Source organism: Malaclemys terrapin, chromosome 3 (genome assembly GCF_027887155.1).
Source record: "Malaclemys terrapin pileata isolate rMalTer1 chromosome 3, rMalTer1.hap1, whole genome shotgun sequence".
Classification (NCBI taxonomy): domain Eukaryota; kingdom Metazoa; phylum Chordata; order Testudines; family Emydidae; genus Malaclemys; species Malaclemys terrapin.
The window spans coordinates 72,893,024-72,912,299 of NC_071507.1; the positions used below are offsets into that span (position 1 = coordinate 72,893,024).

The 19,276-nt window shown below is 40.1% G+C and overlaps 1 protein-coding gene across 8 annotated transcripts in view; it reads left to right on the forward strand.

Moving 5' to 3' along the window:
* RGS7 (regulator of G protein signaling 7) overlaps positions 1-19,276 on the forward strand; it is a 432,745-nt gene that overhangs the window by 394,054 nt on the left and 19,415 nt on the right. For all 8 annotated transcript variants that reach the window (XM_054024223.1, XM_054024222.1, XM_054024224.1 and 5 more), the window contains 6 exons: positions 3,908-3,982; positions 5,998-6,096; positions 6,850-6,911; positions 8,311-8,421; positions 8,953-9,078; positions 18,090-18,276. In XM_054024223.1, the coding sequence (XP_053880198.1) occupies positions 3,908-3,982; positions 5,998-6,096; positions 6,850-6,911; positions 8,311-8,421; positions 8,953-9,078; positions 18,090-18,276 (660 nt within the window). The remainder of the gene's footprint in view (positions 1-3,907; positions 3,983-5,997; positions 6,097-6,849; positions 6,912-8,310; positions 8,422-8,952; positions 9,079-18,089; positions 18,277-19,276) is intronic.

Consider the following 19,276-nt stretch of genomic DNA (forward strand, 5'->3'; position numbering starts at 1 on the left):
GGTAAGACAACTCCCACCTGTTCATGCTCTCTGTATGTGTGTGTGTATATATCTCCTCAATATATGTTCCATGCTATATGCATCTGAAGAAGTGGGCTGTAGCCCATGAAAGCTTATGCTCTAATAAATTTGTTAGTCTCTAAGGTGCTACAAGTACTCCTGTTCTTTTTGCAAATTCACAAATAGTTTCAGGTTGACCAAAACTGCATTTTTTAACATATATTCATCTGAAAAGTTTCACCTAACTCTAGCCCTGAAGCATGTGGATATTTTCCCCTGTACTCAGGCTCCCGGTGCCTCTCACTCTATTGCCTCTGGTTATAACCAGAAATAGCCCCTCTAGTGCTACCTATTAAGAAGAGTCTGACATTTCCATTATAAACTTCTAATTCTGTACTATTTATAACAACTCGGACATTTCATTGAAGTGAAAATTGGCCCAGTAAAGTCCCAACTTGGAGCAACTGTGTTTGCAACATAAAAAAAAAAAAAGTATTCAACAACATAACACATTTAAAATACACTGACATAAACCCAGGGACAAGATATAAGGTTCACAAATAGCTAGGTATAAATGCTTACAAAAGGGAGGGAAGGTTAAATTCTGTTTTCAATAACCATTTTGACATCACTGAATATAATTAAAGACAAACTCTGGCCCAGTCTTTTTAGTGAGACAGAGTTTAAAATGAAATAATGGGTTGAATTTGTTCATGGAGTTATTTCTGGGATGATTTTGACTCCTTTCCCTACTTTTTACATATTATTTATAATTGTTATGATAAACATTGAAATTAAAATTTTTCTGGGACATAATCACTAAAAGCATAATGAAATGGTGGAAATTTTGTGTGGTGTTTGCAACATGGTTCCCAGATCATCTACTTTTATGGATGTGTCATATCCTAAGTGATTGACTGTTGAAATGTCCTGCAGTAAAGCAAGTCAAAGTGAGTAAAAGGTTTGAGTTAGGTCTGTGTAAAAATTGGAATATGAAACCCCAAACAATACAAAACTCACCATGTTTGATGTTTTGGTAAAAATCTGTGGCCTGATCATGTTCCCATAAATGTCAATGAGAGTTTTGCCATTGAGTTCAATCAGTGTATGATTGTACATGTGAAAGGCAGGACAGGTTTTTCTAAAGGTTCTATTAAATTTTAGTAACCTTGAATGATGTATGATTTTTCATAATCTGAAATTGGCCAAGTTTCACTTTGAGTCAGAAACTCAGAGCAGAACTTGGGGTTCAAACTAACATTAACTGAAACTGATGAAAAGATTCAAATGACTGCACTGTGCTCCAGGAATGAATACTGTTGAGTTTCACACAGCTTTGGTTAAAATGCCATCTTTGGCTCACCATACCATGCCTCATTCTGACAGCGGATGCCTAGAAGGCTTCAGTTTTGTGTACAAAACCTTATTTAAACACAGAAAGTTGCATTTGTACAGAAAGTTGCATTTGCAGCGTGTAGAGCAGATCTAAAAAAAAAAATGGGTTTTGTGTCCTTTTGTGCTTCTTTATGATGTTGCAAGAAGGACTGAAATGTATATTTGTTTGTTGTTTCCATTTGCTTTATTTTTTTTAAATTTTAAAGGCTTGTTTGACTGGAGGACTTTCTTGGGTATCTTACGTATTTATTGTGAGTTCTTACCTCATAACTGAGATGTTGAATCTTAAAAACCTATGCCTTTTAAGCAAACCATTTATTAGGCAGTTAAATAAGTTTCTACATAAACAAAGTCTTAAACAGCATAACTAAAAGTCTCTTCCCCTCCCAATTGCTTAGCTTAGTCTCTTGTGATGTCATAATTTCATTGGTTCTCCACTGAGTCCCTTTCAGGCTAGACATGACCTGAATTTCTAAAATAAACAAAAATTAGCAGGAAATGTGAAAACAGGTTTTTGTCTATATTTTGTCAAGACTGTTCAAGCCCCTTTGTGTTACATGAAGAAGCAAGCTCAATTTCCCCACCTTCTTCAGGCTACCTTTTAAAGAAGTGGTCCAATAGTCCTTGCTTTCTGAAGGAGTGATAGTCAAGATCATGGTGTAGGTTTCATATATGCTATGGGGCACCTTGCACAGTCTATGCATTGCCTTCTGGGTCCACCACACTTTTCAAATGACAGCATTGCACAGAAGATCACTTATTGTTTGGAGTCCCTGACAGAACCAAGGAAGAAACATGTGTTTTGCTTCTGTGGTCTTAAAAAGGGTTTGTTCTCTCTGAGTTATGACTTTGAGCTATAGCAACTTGTAATTAAGTGTCCAACACAAATTATAGGTAATAATTTAATTGAATAATAATCTTAGCTGCTCCACTCCCAACCTCTGTCACAAATGCCTGCTAGCAAAAAGGGGTGCCTAGCAAAAGTAGCTCTCAACATTAGTGTTGTCAGGCCTCTGGTTTTCGACTGGAATGCCAGGTCAAAAAGGGACCTGGTGGCTCCCGTCAGCACCGCTGACCGAGCCCCTAAAACTCCCGTCAGAGGTGCAGCGGGGCTAAGGCAGGCTCCCTGCCTGCCCTAGCTCCATGCGTCTCCCAGAAGCAGCTGGCATGTGCGGCTCCTAGGTGCAGGGGTGACCAGGGGGGTTCCGCATGCTGCCCCTGCCCCGAGCGCTGGCTCCGCAGCTCCCATTGGCCAGGGCTAGGAGCCAGGGGGACATGCCTGCCTCTCCCGGGAGCCGCCTGAGTTAAGCGCTGCCTAGAGCCCAAACCCCAACCTCCTGTCCCAGCCCTGAGCCCCCTCCTGCACCTAAACTACCTCCTAGAGCCTTCACCGCACACCTATTCCTGCATCCCAACCCCCAGCCCAAGCACTGAGTTCCCTCCCACACTCCAAACCCTTTAGCCCAAGCCTAGAGCCCCCTCCTGCACCCTAAACCCCTCATCCCTGGCCCCACCCCAGAGCTTGCACCCCCAGAAGAAGCCCTCACCCTCAGCCCAGTCCAGAGCCCCCTCCTGCACCCCAACCCCCCGTGCCCCAGCCCTGAGACCCCGCCACACCCAAACTCCCTCCCAGAGCCTGCACTCATCCCGCACACCAAACCCTTCAGCCCCAGCAGGGAACCCCCTCCCACACCCTGAACCCCTCATTTCTGGCCACACCCCAGAGCCTGCACCCCCAGCACAGAGCCCGTTCCCCCTGCCAAACCCCAACCCCCTGCCTCAGACCAGAATCCCCTCCCACACTTCAAACCCCTTGGCCTCAGCCCCCAGCCTGGAGCTCCCTCCTGCACCCAAGCCCCTCATCCCCGGCCCCACCCCTGAGCCCGCACACCCAGTCAGAACCCTCACTCCCTCCCGCACCCCAACCCCTTGCCCCTGCCTGGAGAAAGTGAGCACGTGAGGGAGGTGGGATCGAGTGAGGGGGGCAGGTCCTAGGAGAAGGGGTGGGGCAAGGGCAGGGCTTTGGGGAAGGGGCAGAGCAGGGGCAAGGCAAGGGTGTTTGGTTTTCTGCAATCTGCCAACCCTACTCAAAATAGACCAAGCAACATTGTTCTGGAACCCCTAATGATGTTTTAAAGTAATAAATTAAGACAGCAGATTGTCTATTGGAGGTGGATCTCAGTGCAGGTTTCAAAATATTATCTCCTGAAGGCATTGCTTTTGCATTATAGTGGCATCCATATTGCTACATAGATGCAGGGTACAAACCGGTAATATTCATGATCCTGTATACAGCGTTATCTCATATTTTTCCAGAAGAGTCTACACTCCGGCATCTTACATTTTTGAATATAGTTTGTCATCCTCAGGATAAATTTATCCATACTTCACAGTTTTGACCATGTCTCTGCTTACTCTAACCCATAGTACAAGCTTCACTGTGCAGTAACAAAATGCAATAAATATGGAGTTCAATGTCAGATTCCATTCTTATGTTTTTTTTAATTTTTAGCCTGGATGTGTAAACACTACTGAAGTGGATATAAAAAAGTCTTCAAGAATGAAAAATCCTCACAAAACAAGAAAGGTAAGTACTGTGTTGTTATATTTCCAGAGTTGTTTATTTAATATGACTGAAATATGTAAAACCTTTTTTTCCTTTCTTTGCACTGAAAAAATACATAAAAAATTCCATAGCCTGTTGTGACTTGAAACTACTAATTAGTAAGCCATTTACTAAGGGTATGTCTACACTTACCATTTAAAGCGCAAAAAGTCCCTTTTTTACACTAAAACTGCGGAAGCTTCTACACTTGTTCATGACTTTTTGCGGTGAAACTCTGCACTGGTTAGGCCTCAACTGGAGTATTGTGTCCAGTTCTGGGCACCGCATTTCAAGAAAGATGTGGAGAAATTGGAGAGGGTCCAGAGAAGAGCAACAAGAATGATTAAAGATCTTGAGAACATGACCTTTGAAGGAAGGCTGAAAGAATTGGGTTTGTTTTGTTTGGAAAAGAGAAGACTGAGAGGGGACATGATAGCAGTTTTCAGGTATCTGAAAGGGTGTCATAAGGAGGAGGGAGAAAACTTGTTCATCTTAGCCTCTAAGGATAGAACAAGAAGCAATGGGCTTAAACTGCAGCAAGGGAGGTCTAGGTTGGACATTAGGAAAAAGTTCCTAGCTTTCAGGGTGGTTAAACACTGGAATAAATTGCCTAGGGAGGTTGTGGAATCTCTGGAGATATTTAAGAGTAGGTTAGATAAATGTCTATCAGGGATTTGGTCCTGCTATGAGGGCAGGGGACTGGACTCAATGACCTCTCGACGTCCCTTCCAGTCCTAGAATCTATGAATCTATTTACTTTCACCAGTTCCCTATCACTGGTGAAACTTACAGCGCAAAAACTCAGTAGGTGTAGACATACCCTAAAAATTAAAACAGACCTGCTTTTTCTTTAGGCTTTTTCTTACAAGGCTATCTAAGGGTACTGAGCACCTTCAGCTTCTGTGGTTCAATCATAATAAAGCCTTACAGGAACTTTCCAATTTTAACTGCCCTAAACAAAATATGTTGTTTGCAAATGTAAATTCCATGGCCCCAAGGAATCCCTCAGAGGCATAGACAGGGGGAACGAAAAGAATAAGAGACCCATATTTTGCAGTGTAGAACATATTGTCAGTATGTTGTTCAGTATATTGAATATTGCATGGTACATACTTAGTATCCCTATTACAAATTTTCTATCATCAGTTAAAGGGAAAAAATATAAGTGAAAATGCCCACAGAACTTTCACTTTCAGTAAGTACAAACATGCAAGAAAAATAGTAGTAGCAATGGATCCTTGCACATCCTTGAAAGTAAAGAGAAATTTAGAATAAAGATGTCCCCAAATGAAACCCCTGGAACTTTGGAGGAAATAGATTTGATATACCAAATCAATTTTACAAATTGTCCATGTCTATATAACAGGTTGGACCAATACCCCAGATCCAAGCAATCCTAAATTATAAGGTATTCCAGATCCAGACCTGGATCCCAGTTCTGTACATTGATCCCATTTTTAATCTAAAGTATCACTTTGTAGTTAGATTATAGCGTAGTTGCATGGTAAAATCCTGAATCTGAAGGAAGACTGGATTTGGAGATGTCATCAGCATAATTTGATTGCATTAGTGAAAGGTCCTAGGCATTAGTCATTTATCAAGCACCTGGCACACATTTGGGAACTGTACAAATAATAATTCATCATGGCAGTGTACCTCTCAATTTCCTGTTCCTTCTCTTCCGTGCCAACCACCTCCATCCACTATATAGATACCCTACTGTGTCATCCCCAACACGTGCTACATGCAAATATATATATAGAGAGAGAGTTAGACATAAAATCCTATGTTATCATGTAATAGGGCCTTTTCTCAGAATTATTTATTTCATTTCGCAACATTGTGTTTCAATGTATGGCATATTTACAGTACTGTTGAACAATGATGTAAGGCTTTTGAATACACAGAGGTAGCTAATGATGTGTGTATATGATGATGTGTGTATAAGATAAGCACTCTTTAAAAACAAATGTCTTTCTTTCCATACTTTTTCATAGTCTGTCTATGGATTACAAAATGACATTCGAAGTCATAGTCCTACCCACACACCAGTACCAGAAACTAAGCCACCCACAGAAGATGAATTACACCAAGAGGTTTGAAAACAATTATAATAAACTTCTAAATAAACCATTCTGGAAAAAAAAAATAGAATAAAAAGTTACCATAACTGTCAAGTATATTTATTTAACATTTAAATTAGATCAATTAAATGTTTAGAGGAAACAAAGTTTGAGAGTATATTTCTTCTCATCTCAATACATGGAGATTTTTGCATATAACTTTCATTAAGGGTAATGGGAGTAGCACTAACTTTTTTTAGTCTTTATTAACAGTGTAAAGCTTTACCAATAATCCAGTTTGTGTGTTCTTTTTGTAATTAAATGCATTAGCTTTTTTCAGTAACCAGTTCACTCACTCACTCTTCCAACACTTCACTTTAAGGTTTGAGAGCATAGTTGCATTTCAGTGTGTGTGGATTTACTCATATTGCCATTTATACTTCATTAATCTTTCCCAGAGCAATAGAAGCAGTATAAGGTGGGTGACTGGGAACAATTAATGGATTTCTCTGTAAAAATTAAAATACTAGTTAGATTTATTTGATGAACCTTTAGGAAAAATGTTATACTGTCCATTTTTAGCTATGTATAATGTCTTGTACTAATAAAGAGTTCCATCTACTTTAAGAAATATTGTGATCATTATCATAAATATGTCATTACAGCTCAGATACACTTCTCTGTGACTTAGGAAAAATTAAATTTACATTGTAGTCCTAATAAAACGTTCTGCAATAGAGTCAAGCAAGACATTACTCATGCCATTTTTTGCCTTCACTTTTTCAGATAAAATATTGGCAAATACAGTTAGATAGACATCGATTAAAAATGTCAAAAGTTGCAGAGAGGTACGTATATTGTCACAATTTCTATTTTTGAAATGCTCTAAGAAGTATCTAGAAATTTTCTGTGAGAAGGAGCCAGAGAGGAGGAGACAAGGGAGCTGGGATGTGTTATTCAAATTGACTGAAGACAGTTTACTTTGTGTGAGCTGTGAAGGCATGTCTATTTTCTGATTCGCTAATATGGTGTGATTTAATGCCATTTCTCTCAGTTCAGTGAAACAGGAAAAAAAGTGCTGAATTTAGAAGAAAGCTGTGGTGCTATCATGTAACTGCTTTGTACACTAAGCTCCCTGACATTGCCTTCCCTAGGAAAATTGCTATCTGTTTTTCAGGACCGATGTGGAGAAAAGGCTACAAAATTACTAATGTAGATATAACCCACTTGTCATTGTATATTGCGTATGGCTGTATGTCCCTATGGACAGAGTCTGTGTCTGTTACAGCTCTACAGTGCAGAGCCTGGCTCTTTAGCTTCACTAGAGCACCTCTTATTTTCAACTCAGGAGGCCCTTAGTCCAGTCCCTGGTATTGGCCAAATTGGTGGCGTCTCACAAACTCCTTTCGAAGTCATCGGGTACCACAGCTGGTGTTGATGATTTTTTGTGGGCTTGCAAACAATTTTTGCACCATGACATTGTACTAAATTCATTCCCAAGAAATTTAAAAAAAAAAATGGACTCCTGTTTCATTCTCTCCCCCCACCATCATTAACCAACTCTTATCCTGCATGTTCTCGCTCCACTCTGCATTAATATGACTGAACAACCCAGATTTCATAAGTAAATAGGCAACTATATCTCCCAGAAAGCCAGGAATATCCTTATTTTCAGAACTGGTGCCTGTTTTAGAGAAACCATGGTTTGCCATCCCCTGTCTTCCCCCTGCCAAATCCCTGTAGTCTGGCCACCTGAAAGAGCCACTGCACAGCTGAGTTGGTCAATCAGGCAGTAGGCAGAGTGACAGCACCCATGCAGCTCAGGGACCTATCCCCAGATCTGCTGTACAATAATGTTGCTACCTTGCCTCCATTAAGCCTCCCAGTGAGCTCCCCTCCCAACTCAGCCCTCCCCAAATCAGAGTCAGATCTACTTAATTAGTTTCTTTTATTTCAGCTTCTCTCTGTGCCTTATTTCAATCTCTTTAGCCTCACCTATAAAATGAGGCTAAAACCTGATTCATGGGCTGCGTGGTAGACTTTATTGATTAATGCATTTGACATTCTTCAGTGAAATTCCATGCAGAAATGTTTAGAAGTATTAATAAAGCTTGCAGTTTATTTTATTTCAGCCCTTGTTAAAATAGGAAGCACTATCCCGCCACCACTACTGTTTACTTTTAAAAAACGGTATTCTGATCATAAAGCTCGTTAACATGACAATGTTTGATGGTTTTGTTTTTCTAGTCTGTTAGCTTACACAGAGCAGTATGTGGAATATGATCCATTTCTTGTGTCGCCTGACCCCTCTAACCCTTGGCTATCAGATGACACTACATTCTGGGAACTAGAGGTCTGGTATGTTATTTCTTCCTTCTTTTCAGATTAATAAAGTACACGGCAATAATTTCTGTCTTTGCTTGAAATGTGCAGATTTCAACCATACGTTCTGCAGTACTGAGGCAGATAGGAAATGCGACTACCATGCATACCAATTTGCTCTTGGTCTTTTCAGCTGTCCAGTTTCATGTTATTTTGGATGGATTTATATACCTGCATGAAAAACTGCAGGGTCCACAATGGCCAATATACAGGGTTCCACTGAGGAGGGGGACGAGAAGGGGAGCCCCATATATACATATGTGTATGTGTGTGTGTGTATATATATATATACACACACATACACACACACTCCTATGCTATATTGATTGAGCACTGACAGTGTGCTTGGCACTGACCATTAAATCTCTGTATAACACCACCATACAAACAAAAGTGACTTGGAAGGTGAGAAACCCATAGCTGAACTTTAGGAGTTCCCATCATTATTTGCATATACAACACTAAAGTGCTAGCTCACTCTGTGACTACTTTTTTTCTTGCCCACAGCAAAGAGCCAGGGCAACAGAGGGTAAAGCGATGGGGCTTTGGCATGGATGAAGCATTGAAGGACACAGTGGGGAGAGAGCAGTTTCTCAAGTTCCTGGAGTCAGAGTTCAGCTCAGAAAACTTAAGGTGAAGCTGAAGAGTTTTTATGTTTTTAGCAACAGCTAAGAAATGTTTTGTGTGTCTGGTGCCATTTTTTTTAAATTTATTTTCTCCCTTATAGATATAGTCCCATTTCTTCTGCCTAAGGGTCCAATCCTACAAGGTGTCGCATCCCCTCATTTTTCAATGGCTTTGAGTGTTAATGGTGCTCAGGCCAACACCAACAAATATATAAATACTCCACATCCCTAAACACACTATTCTGATCATGTCCAGTTTCTAGAGGGATCCTTTCTCAAATCATCATATTACATGTCTCAGAAACATTGACCAACCACAGGGCATTTGGTATCTTTTAATACATACAGCATTATAAGGATAGTAAACTTACAGTGGGAAATTTTCAAATGCAACTAAGGGATTTAGGAGCAAACATGGATGTTTGCTCCTAAATATCATAGCTGCTTTTGAAAATCTCCCTGACAGGGATTAAAAAGAACAATAAAATGCTCTTAACTCTTAGTGTAGGTTAAACATGGTATGACTGATGTGACTTGCTCCTGTCATGCAAGTTTTTTAGAAGCTTGTAAATCTCCAAGAAACTTCTCTTCAAAAATTGCATAATAAAGGCGCTGTGTATGTGTAGGACAACTTGTCAAATCTAAATTTTTCTCATTTAAAACAAGATCTCTTTTAAAAATGAACAGAAACGGCCCATTTCACAGTATAGAATTATAGCCAAACCACTAGCAAAAGCCATTTTTGGTTGTTGCTGTTCCAGTGAAGCTGTATTAAAACTACCAGTATATGCACGTGAGAAGGACTTAACAATGGATATTAATTTTTGCTCTTCTACGGCCAAAAAAGGGAATTTTGCTTCTCAAAGGTATGTATATCAAAACCCCATCCCCATGCTAAGTTATTTTCATTGCCCAGCTGTGACCCCCTTAAAAATGGGATTCACTGGGCACCTGAGCACTATGGAGAGAGACCCTGGTCTAGTATAAAAGCCCTAATTTGAAAGATGCCAAGCACCCTCAGTTTCTAGACATGAGGGTACATAGCACTGAAGTTTACCCAAACTTACATCAGAGTAACTGGAGCAGATTATTCCATGCTATTGGGCATTGTTTTACCATAATGTATTTAACATATTCATAGTTTGGAGATCTCCACTATTAAATCTGGATTTAATGTGGTAATACAGGAAACCCCTTATCTAGTCAAGTTATAGAACAATTTTGGTTCAAAAATATAAATTAAATATTCTGGGCCCTATCCTGTTCCCAGCTGTTGTTTTGCATTGATTTCAGAGGGACTGAGATCTGGGCCAATGTGTGTGTTGCTAAATAACATGTTACTTGTTGGTGGCAATTTCTGAATTAAAAAAGCTAAGTGATAATTAAAGGGCAAATCTTTTATCAGCCTGGTACAAAGGAATGGGAAGGTATTTTTTTTATTTAAAAAATGTCCCAGTAATTCCTTATTCAAGGCAGCTGTTCAAACATGAACCTGTTCAACCTAGCATATGCTACGTTTTCTACACTTTTCTATGACTAATTTGTCTTGCTGCCAACCAGACTGTTACCACATAATCCCAGGCTCTTTCCTCTAATCCTATTTACAACACTAACCACAGGCAAACTGCAAGTGACTGATCCAGCAAAATACCCTAGAGGATTTTGTTTGGAGCTAATTTCTCAATGTGCCATCTCCCATTATTTCTATCTATCTAGGTTCCTATATTAGCATAATAAAGCATAATATCTGAGCGGAGATGGATGCCAAATAAAAAGCTATGCCTGTGACATGTTAGAGAGAACTCATTTTAAAGTCTCATATGTATGAGACTCAAAGTGCCACTGATTGCAGTAATATAAATAAAATTTACTTCTGACATAGTAATCCCATGCATAATGAGTCACAAAGTACCTGTTGATGCACAATGGCACACCTAAATGTCTCAGCATCTTCCCGAATGCTATCACACTCAGTTTTGATTTCTTTAAATGTAAGAGCACCTACCTGCTTACACAGCTATTAACCACATAATGAGAGAATTTGTAGTTTGGGGGATTTGATAGCATCTTTCTAATACTGTGGCAAGGGGATTTGCTTCCATCAGTAGCTCCTCAGCTTAGTAATATGACTAATATAACTTCACATCCATGTTTATCAGGTGTCATCCCTTTGCAGATTTGACCGTGACTGAATTTAAAACAAGTGTCATCAAAACCAGAGGAGTAGCAAACAGATGGGACTATAGTACCAAACTGCAAAATGTCCTGTAGAAAATACAGCATTGGGCTTCAGGCAGTGAGGAAACATTCACTCCTAATCAATCTAAAGCCCTGTGCCCAGGTCAATGGAAGAAATGGAGGAGATATAAAAAGAGGCTGTAATCAAGGAGCCACACCCATTGCATGAAACCATGTTTATTTTCAGCTTTACCTCATTAATACTCTCAATATGACTTTTTTCATGCCCTTGAGTTGAGAAGTGCAGAATCAGAATTGGTACTGGGAGTGAAGTTGGTCCACAGTAGAGTCTTTCTTAAGAAGTGCGAGCCAATGTGAAGAAAATTTGAAGCAATGGACTGAAACCGAGAGGAAGGATAGTTCAGTGGTTAGTATGCTAGCCTAGGACTGAGCAGATGTAGGTTCAATTTCCTGCTTAGACACGTACTGTGTGACTTGGGCAAGTTAATTAGTGTCTCTGTACTTTGGTTCCCTATTTGTAAAATGGGAACAATACTACTTCCCTACCTCATGGGGGAGTTGTGATGATAAATAATTAAAGACTGTGAGGTGCTCAGATACTATAGTAATGGGGTGGGAGAGCCATGTAAGCACCATAAATTGATAAAACATAATACTGTACTTCTTGGGTAAAGAGGCAGCTCAGCTGGATGAGAGATAACCCTAGTCAATGTAGCTACTGGTTGGTCTCCTCTTGCTCTTCATTCAGCTACTATTTCTTGGAAAAAGTCTGATCAGGGGTGTTAGTAGTGTAGCTTCAGTACAGGACATGGGATTCTGAGTGGACCATTTAACTCAGAAGGCTCACAGAACTGCTCCTCCATGCATCAAGCCTACACTATTACACCCTCCTTAGTAATTGGCCACTGAGAGCAAGTCCTTTTGGAAGCTCTGCTTTATGCTTGGTTCAGTGTGAGGCCAAGTATTACAGTAACACAAGAGTTGAGAGTATCATTTTTGCAAAGTTCCTAGCTCCTGTTAGGAAGCAAAGAACTATATTTTAAATGTGGATGCTTAAGTTTTAGCAGGATCCAGTACTGTCTGGATCAGTTGGTTGCCCTGGCACACTGGGATAGTCAAAGGAGCGTATGGGATTCAGGCAACTAAATCCCATTGAAATATGAGAGTTAGACACCTAACTTCCTTAGTCTTCTTTGAAAATCCCAGCCTCGCTCCTTGTCTGATCCTTGCTATATCTATGTATCACTGAGGTCTCTGACCGGTGAGTATTTATATGTTGTCTGCCTATTAGTTTCCAGGTGGAGGTTGTTATAGATTTCAAACTATAAAGACCTAAATGGTTTTGAGTCTTGCCCACATGACAGACCATCTTTCTCCCTGTGTGATACAGCAGCAGCTGTGTGCTCAACAAAGGTACTTGTGCTAAAAACAGCCCATGGGGTTAAAAAGGAAGGAAAAGTGGCAGGGCATCTTCTGAAATGGGCCCTTCTCCTTGATCAGACAGACCTTGGATTTGTTAACTTTCATAAGATGCAGGAAAGCTCGCGGGAGAGAAGAGTTCTGGGTGCTTGGTAGCTTGTATATGTGTGTATGTCAGAGCGGGGATTTAGAGAGTGGTCAGATATGGGGTTAGTATGCTGGACAAATAGTCTAGTTTCAGCAACCCAGCATGCACTGGAATTTTGTGTGGGGCTTATTTTTGTAATCACACACCGTACTTGCTGTAAAAATCTCTAGCACCAGGGATAGATGTCTCAGATTAATCCTTTCAAATAAATAAATCAAATAATTGTATACAGCTCAGTGGTGTGAAACACAGACTACATCAGCCTTATGTCTGAATGCTTTTGTTTACTTTATCTGAAAGAATATATACATACATTGTAGCTTAATTATACCATAATAAAATGATTTGATTGGTGGAGGAGAGAATGATACAGGAGATAGGCATATTGGGTTTGATTGATGTTTTCCCTTTCAGCCTCACCTTGTTTTTCTTGTTGTTATTTATTAATCATCATTGTAGATTATTTTTAAATGTTTTTATGTATTTAAATATATTTATCTGAAATGCCAGTGGGAAGCTAGTTCTGCAGTTAACTGACCACGGAGAAGAGTTACTGGCCTTTGTTGCAAGGTATAACAGGCAGAGCTGGTAGCAACCGACAGTTCAGATTGTCTAACACTTTCTATTAATTCCTGTTTTCAGTTGCTAATAAAGGTGCCAAACTTTAATCTCTCAGACTGAAATGTTCCATGCTTGCTCTCTGCCCCAGAATGAATTTTTGGAATATTTCAGCAATAGGGGTTTCGGAGAATAAGGCTAAGGATTAATAGGTAGTTTGGCCAATGTTAACATTTTTTCCAACCGTTCCCTTGAAGAGCTTTAGCACCTCCTTGTTTTGGAGCAAGACTTGGTATTTGGAAAAGGGGTGATCCTAGGTGTCAGAGAGAGGGGTTTTTTCTGTCCTCATGAAAATCCATCTAAATATGACAGAGTTACAAACCTCCCAGGTGCACATGCTCAGTGGAGCTTGTTAGGAGCTTGCTCTAAAACCTCCAAATGTTCTATCCAGCTCCATAAAGCTACCCACACACCAACTGCATTATGTTCCAGTTCTACAGAGCTCCCCACACGATAGGCACAAAGCTAGAGCTCCAGATACAGGGATGCTCCAGTAGCTTTGGCCCATGGGTGGTTGTATTGCATTGGGAGTGAGGAGGAGCCCGTGAGTTCTAATCAGGGTTCTTCCATTAACTGGTGTTAATTCTGTGTATGTCACTTCCCAGGCAATCTTAATTTGGCCCCCTTTTGTGTATGCATGATGACAGTATTTAATTACATGTTTACATACTACTTGTTCTACAGAACTCTTGCTTTATTCAGTGCACTGGAGAGACAGTGACTGAGGCAAAGGGTTGTAAGAAAAGAAAGGTTGTTCTCTTGTGTTTAAGGTACTGCACAGGGACCCTGCAGGTCTGTGTTCCAACCCTGGCTCTGCTATTGATTTCCTGTGTGATAGCTGGCAAAATTAATGCACACACACAAGGCAGTAGCCTTAATGCTTGACTCTTCTGTAGGAAGAGGGTATACATTTTGTTTTGAAAGCTCAGTAAGCAGATTAAAATGTATGTCTGCAATGAAGTAATCTCCCTAGACATAGCATATTGCAGCTCTCAGCACATTTTTTTGTTTCCATTTTAAAAGAGGTTTCTACAATTACAGGCTCACAGTTTCTGTAGGGTTTTTGGAATACTAACGTTAGAAATGTAAAATAAAAATTAATTTACCAGTGAGGAGCTTGTGCTCACCTTGATAAAGATGGGTCTGGATTGCCTTTCTTTTCCATGCTAGAAGCTACACGTTCCTCCAAAGTAGTTCAGTTTATCTCCCGCCTATTTTTCCATCACTGTCTGTACCATAGCATAAGGCAATGGTTCACATGCAAAATAGCATCCTGGGTTTATTTGTGGGGTTCCCAGAAATATTGGTGATGGCAAGAAGGAATAAACAAGATCACTCTCCTAGGATAGATCCTAATGGATGTCTGGGTCTGAAAATGGCTGTGGTTACAAAGAACATCTCCCCCTTTCATTTCTCTCCTCTTTACCTACCTTTCGTACACATGAATAATCAGCCAATCCCAGTAGTACATTGGAGTAGGGCTTGCACTGCAGGACGTACCCTCTGAAATGTAAATATCTAAAGCAGTTTAAAACAACAAACTCAGGTTGCCCAAACTCAACAGAATTATTTACTGGGTCACTGAATTAAAGTCTGTGTGCTGTGCAGTTATTAAGCTTGTGTAAGAACACTATTCTAGATGCATTGCTTTCAAATTTATAGACCAAATACAGTAAAACCAGATTTTGGTGGTTCAATGGTTAGGGCACTAACCTAGGACTACAGAGACTTGGGTTTTAAGCTCCTGTTCTGCCACAGACTCCCTGTGTGATCTTGGGCAAATCACTGAGCACCAGATCCTCAAAGCAACTTAGGTGCCTAAATGTCTTTTGAGGATCTAGGCCTTCGTCTCCTTGTACCTCAGTTACCCATCTGTAAAATGGGGATAATAGCACTCCCTGACATCACAGGGGTGTTGTGAAGATAAATACAGTAAAAGGATTGTGAGGGGCTCAGATATCAGAAATAGGTACCTAAAATAGATATCTCAAAAGACAGAGGCTGATATTAGGCAGTTGAAGGTGAAGCTGATAGGAAACCATAACAAGCTAAACCATTGAATGAGGTTGTCAAATGCCGTTTTAGACAGAACACCTCCCCTGCTACAAAGAAGTACTGGGCTCATGTGACCACCCTGCCTACCATTTGTTAGAGTTAGGCGAGTTTAATAAGGGGACTATGAGACTAATTGCTTCCAATGAGGTAAACTGAAGTGAAGAACTAGTTTGTAAGGTGGTGTTCTGTTTATTTGCTTTGCTTTGCTGTCTTTGTGCAGCAGCCTTACCAGACCTGTAAGATGCAATGTCATTTTTGACTTCTTGGGAGACCTGGGTGTAAAACAATAGTCCCTCAACACAGTGAAAACATGCCTTGGTCTTGCAGTGTATTCAGGACAATACCATGTTTTAACCATATTCCCAAATCATGCTCTCATCATGTGAAGCCCAAGCCAGAGCATGGTCAAGATCAGTTGAGTCCCAACTTCTCTATGTTATTAGACCAACCGTGTTGACATCATATTGGAAGACTACTTTGTATCTGGCTCCCCCGACAAAGCAGAAACCACATTGTAGTGGGTCCTGTCTTCTCTGAGAATAAAACTGTGCAAGTTTACGGCACCATGCTTAAGTCTAGCTGTTTCTAGCAGGATTCCCAGAGCAGTGATCTTTTTTGTTAACTGTGTTGTACAGTCTGTGGACAACCAAATAGTGATTATAGTACAGTGATCAAGGTAACCATGCTAGTATCCTAATAGGAACAACCATATAAATGTGATTCCAGGTAGCACAGTTCTGATCACATTTGGTCAAGACCTTTTTAGTGATTTTTTATTGTGAGGAAAAAATATACCATGGTCCCACACATAACCTTACATGGCCTCCTGAAGTATGTATGCTCTGTATAGCAAGAAGCTAGATTGGACACTGCTATTTACAATTGCTCAAAATACCAGGTCAAGGGACAGGCAATGAAATTGAAAGGGGAAAAAATTAAAGCTGATAAAAGGAAATACATTTTCGGACAACATACAATTAGCGTGCACAATTTACAGCCACAAAATACAGTTGAGGCTAAGAGTTTAGCAGGATTCAAAAGATTAGACCTTTAGATGGTTAACAAGAGATCTGGCCTAGTGAATAGGGAGGAAGCAGTAGATGTGATGTATCTTGATTTTAGTATGGCTTTTGACACAGTCCCACATGACATTCTCACAAGCAAACTAGGTAAATGTGGTCTAGATGAAATTACTATAAGATGGGTGCAAAACTGATTGAAAGACCATACTCAAAGACTAGTTATCAATGGTTTGCTGTCAGACTGGGATGGCTATCTAGTGGGGTCCCACAATGGTCTGTCCTGGTCCAGTACCATTCCATATTTTCATTAATTACTTTCACTAATGGAAAATGGAGTGGAGAGTATGCTTATAAAATTTGCAGATGACACCAAGCTAGGAGGGGTTGCAAGCAATTTGGAGGACAGGATTAGAATTCAAAAGAACCTAGACAAATTGGAGAATTGGTCTGAAATCAACAAGATGAAATTCAGTTAAGACAAGTGTAAAGTACTATCCTTAGGAAGGAAAACTCAGTTGCACAACTACAAAATGGGGAATAACTGGCTAGATAGTAGTACTGCTGAAAAGGATCTTGGGGTTATAGTGGATCACAAATTGAATATAAGCCAACAACCTAAAAAGGCTAGGATGCTGGGAGTGTTGTATGTAAGACATGGGAGATAACTATCCCGCTCAGCTCGAATACTATGTCCAATTTTAGGTGCCACACTTTAAGAAACATATGGGGAAAAAAATGGAATGAGTCCAGAGGAAAGCAACAAACATGATAAAGGGTTTTAAAAAATTGACCTATCAAAAAAGGTTTAAAAAACTGGGCATAATTAGTCTTGAGTAAAGAAGACCGAGGGGGGACCTGATAACAGTCTTCAAATATGTTAAGGGCTGCTATAAAGAAGATGGTGATCAATTGTTCTCCATGTCCACTGAAGGTAGGACAACAAGTAATGGCCTTAGTCTGTAGCGAGGGCTATTAAATTTAGATATTTGGAAAAACTTCCTAACCATAAGGATAGTTAAGCTCTGGAATAGGCTTCCAAGGCAGTTTCTGGAATCCCTGTTATTGGTTGGACAGACACTTCTCAGGATGGTATAGGTATACGTGGTCCTGCCTCAGCACAGGGGGCTGGATTAGACCTCTTGAGGTCCCTTCTAGCCCTACATTTCTATGATTCTATAAATCTTCATGCTTCAAGGCAACCTCTGTTTGATGGGGGTTAGGCAGAAATTTCCCTGTGAGCAGATTATCCTGTAGGGTTTCTTGGACCGTCCCATGAAGCAGCTGATATTAGCCACTGTTTAATATAGGAGACTGGAATAGATAGACCACTGGTCTGAGCCAGTATGGCGATTCCTATACAGAAACTATATAATCCTAATACAAAATTCATGGCTACCACTTTGCTCATTGTTGTGTATTGTTTCTGTGATGTCTGTAAAGCAGTTTCTATGTCATTACAAACTATACTAATGAGAAGAGGCCATGAGAGGCTGGTTATACCCAGAACCTAGGAAAGAAATTAGCCTTAGAAATTCAAGTTGCCATATTTTGCCATAGGTTCTGGTTAGCAGTTGAAGATTTGAAGAAGAGACCTAATCGTGAAGTACCTGCTCGAGTCCAGGAAATCTGGCAGGAGTTTCTTGCTCCAGGAGCTCCCAGTGCCATCAATCTTGATTCAAAAAGTTATGACAAAACCACACAGAATGTGAAGGACCCAGGAAGATACACATTTGAAGATGCTCAGGTCAGTATATGATCTTCATCCAGGCACTTCCGAGGTATAGCACCGGCCACTTGTATGCACACTCTTACAAACAGATATATTTGGTAAAGATAATATAGTGTTCACTTTTCTGAAAATATCAGTATCAATGCAGTATGGGGGAAACTCATTCCTTGGATTAAGGCCTATGCATTGCTTAAGTGTCATCTGAGCCACAATTTTGATGACTGTAGTGGTGCAAAGGCTTCAAGCTGGCTCTCTGCAGATGTGTGAATCTGCCCTGCTAGCTGGGGGTGTAGTGCAATATAGGTAGAGTGAAGCTCATTCTCTTCAGGTACCAGGTTTCTTAATCCTTTTGCTCAGTTGCATTAAAAAATGCTACAGAAAATCAAATGAATTTCTGCCTCTCAGGATCTGCTCTTGAAGGACTTTTCTTAACCAAAACGAGGAATCTGTTTTCCTCTGGATGCATGTTCATAATTCTCATTAGCGTTTATAGGAGGCAAAAGTTTATACCAAGGAAAGGGTGTTTATCCCATGGGAGAAATAAATATAAAGGCTTGTACTGAGGTTATTTCTGAATCCTGACCTATATACAAGTGTACCTTATAAACCTCATTGTAAAAGTAATATCCACAGAACAGCATAGTAGGCTTCTAGGAACTGTTCTTCAAGGAGTGATATTCTAGAAATGAAGGACAGATTGAGTATGACTTTCTAAGATTTTTTTCTCTATTTTACACGTTGTGGGTTGATTTAATAAAGAAATATGGTACCATACACATAGCAAACAGATAATTCTAGTCCGAGTGGCCTTTGACAATTAGATTGACGATAGCACAGCACAAAACAGCAAAATGTTCGTAAGAGAGCACACAATATATGTCTCCACTGTGATAGTCTGCATTAAACTAAACACACAATGGTTGTCTGCCTTCACCAAGCCCTTAGAAATTTAATGGTACAGTACACAGAAAACAAAGACATAAATTACCTAGTTAAATACTTCAGAAATACAGAA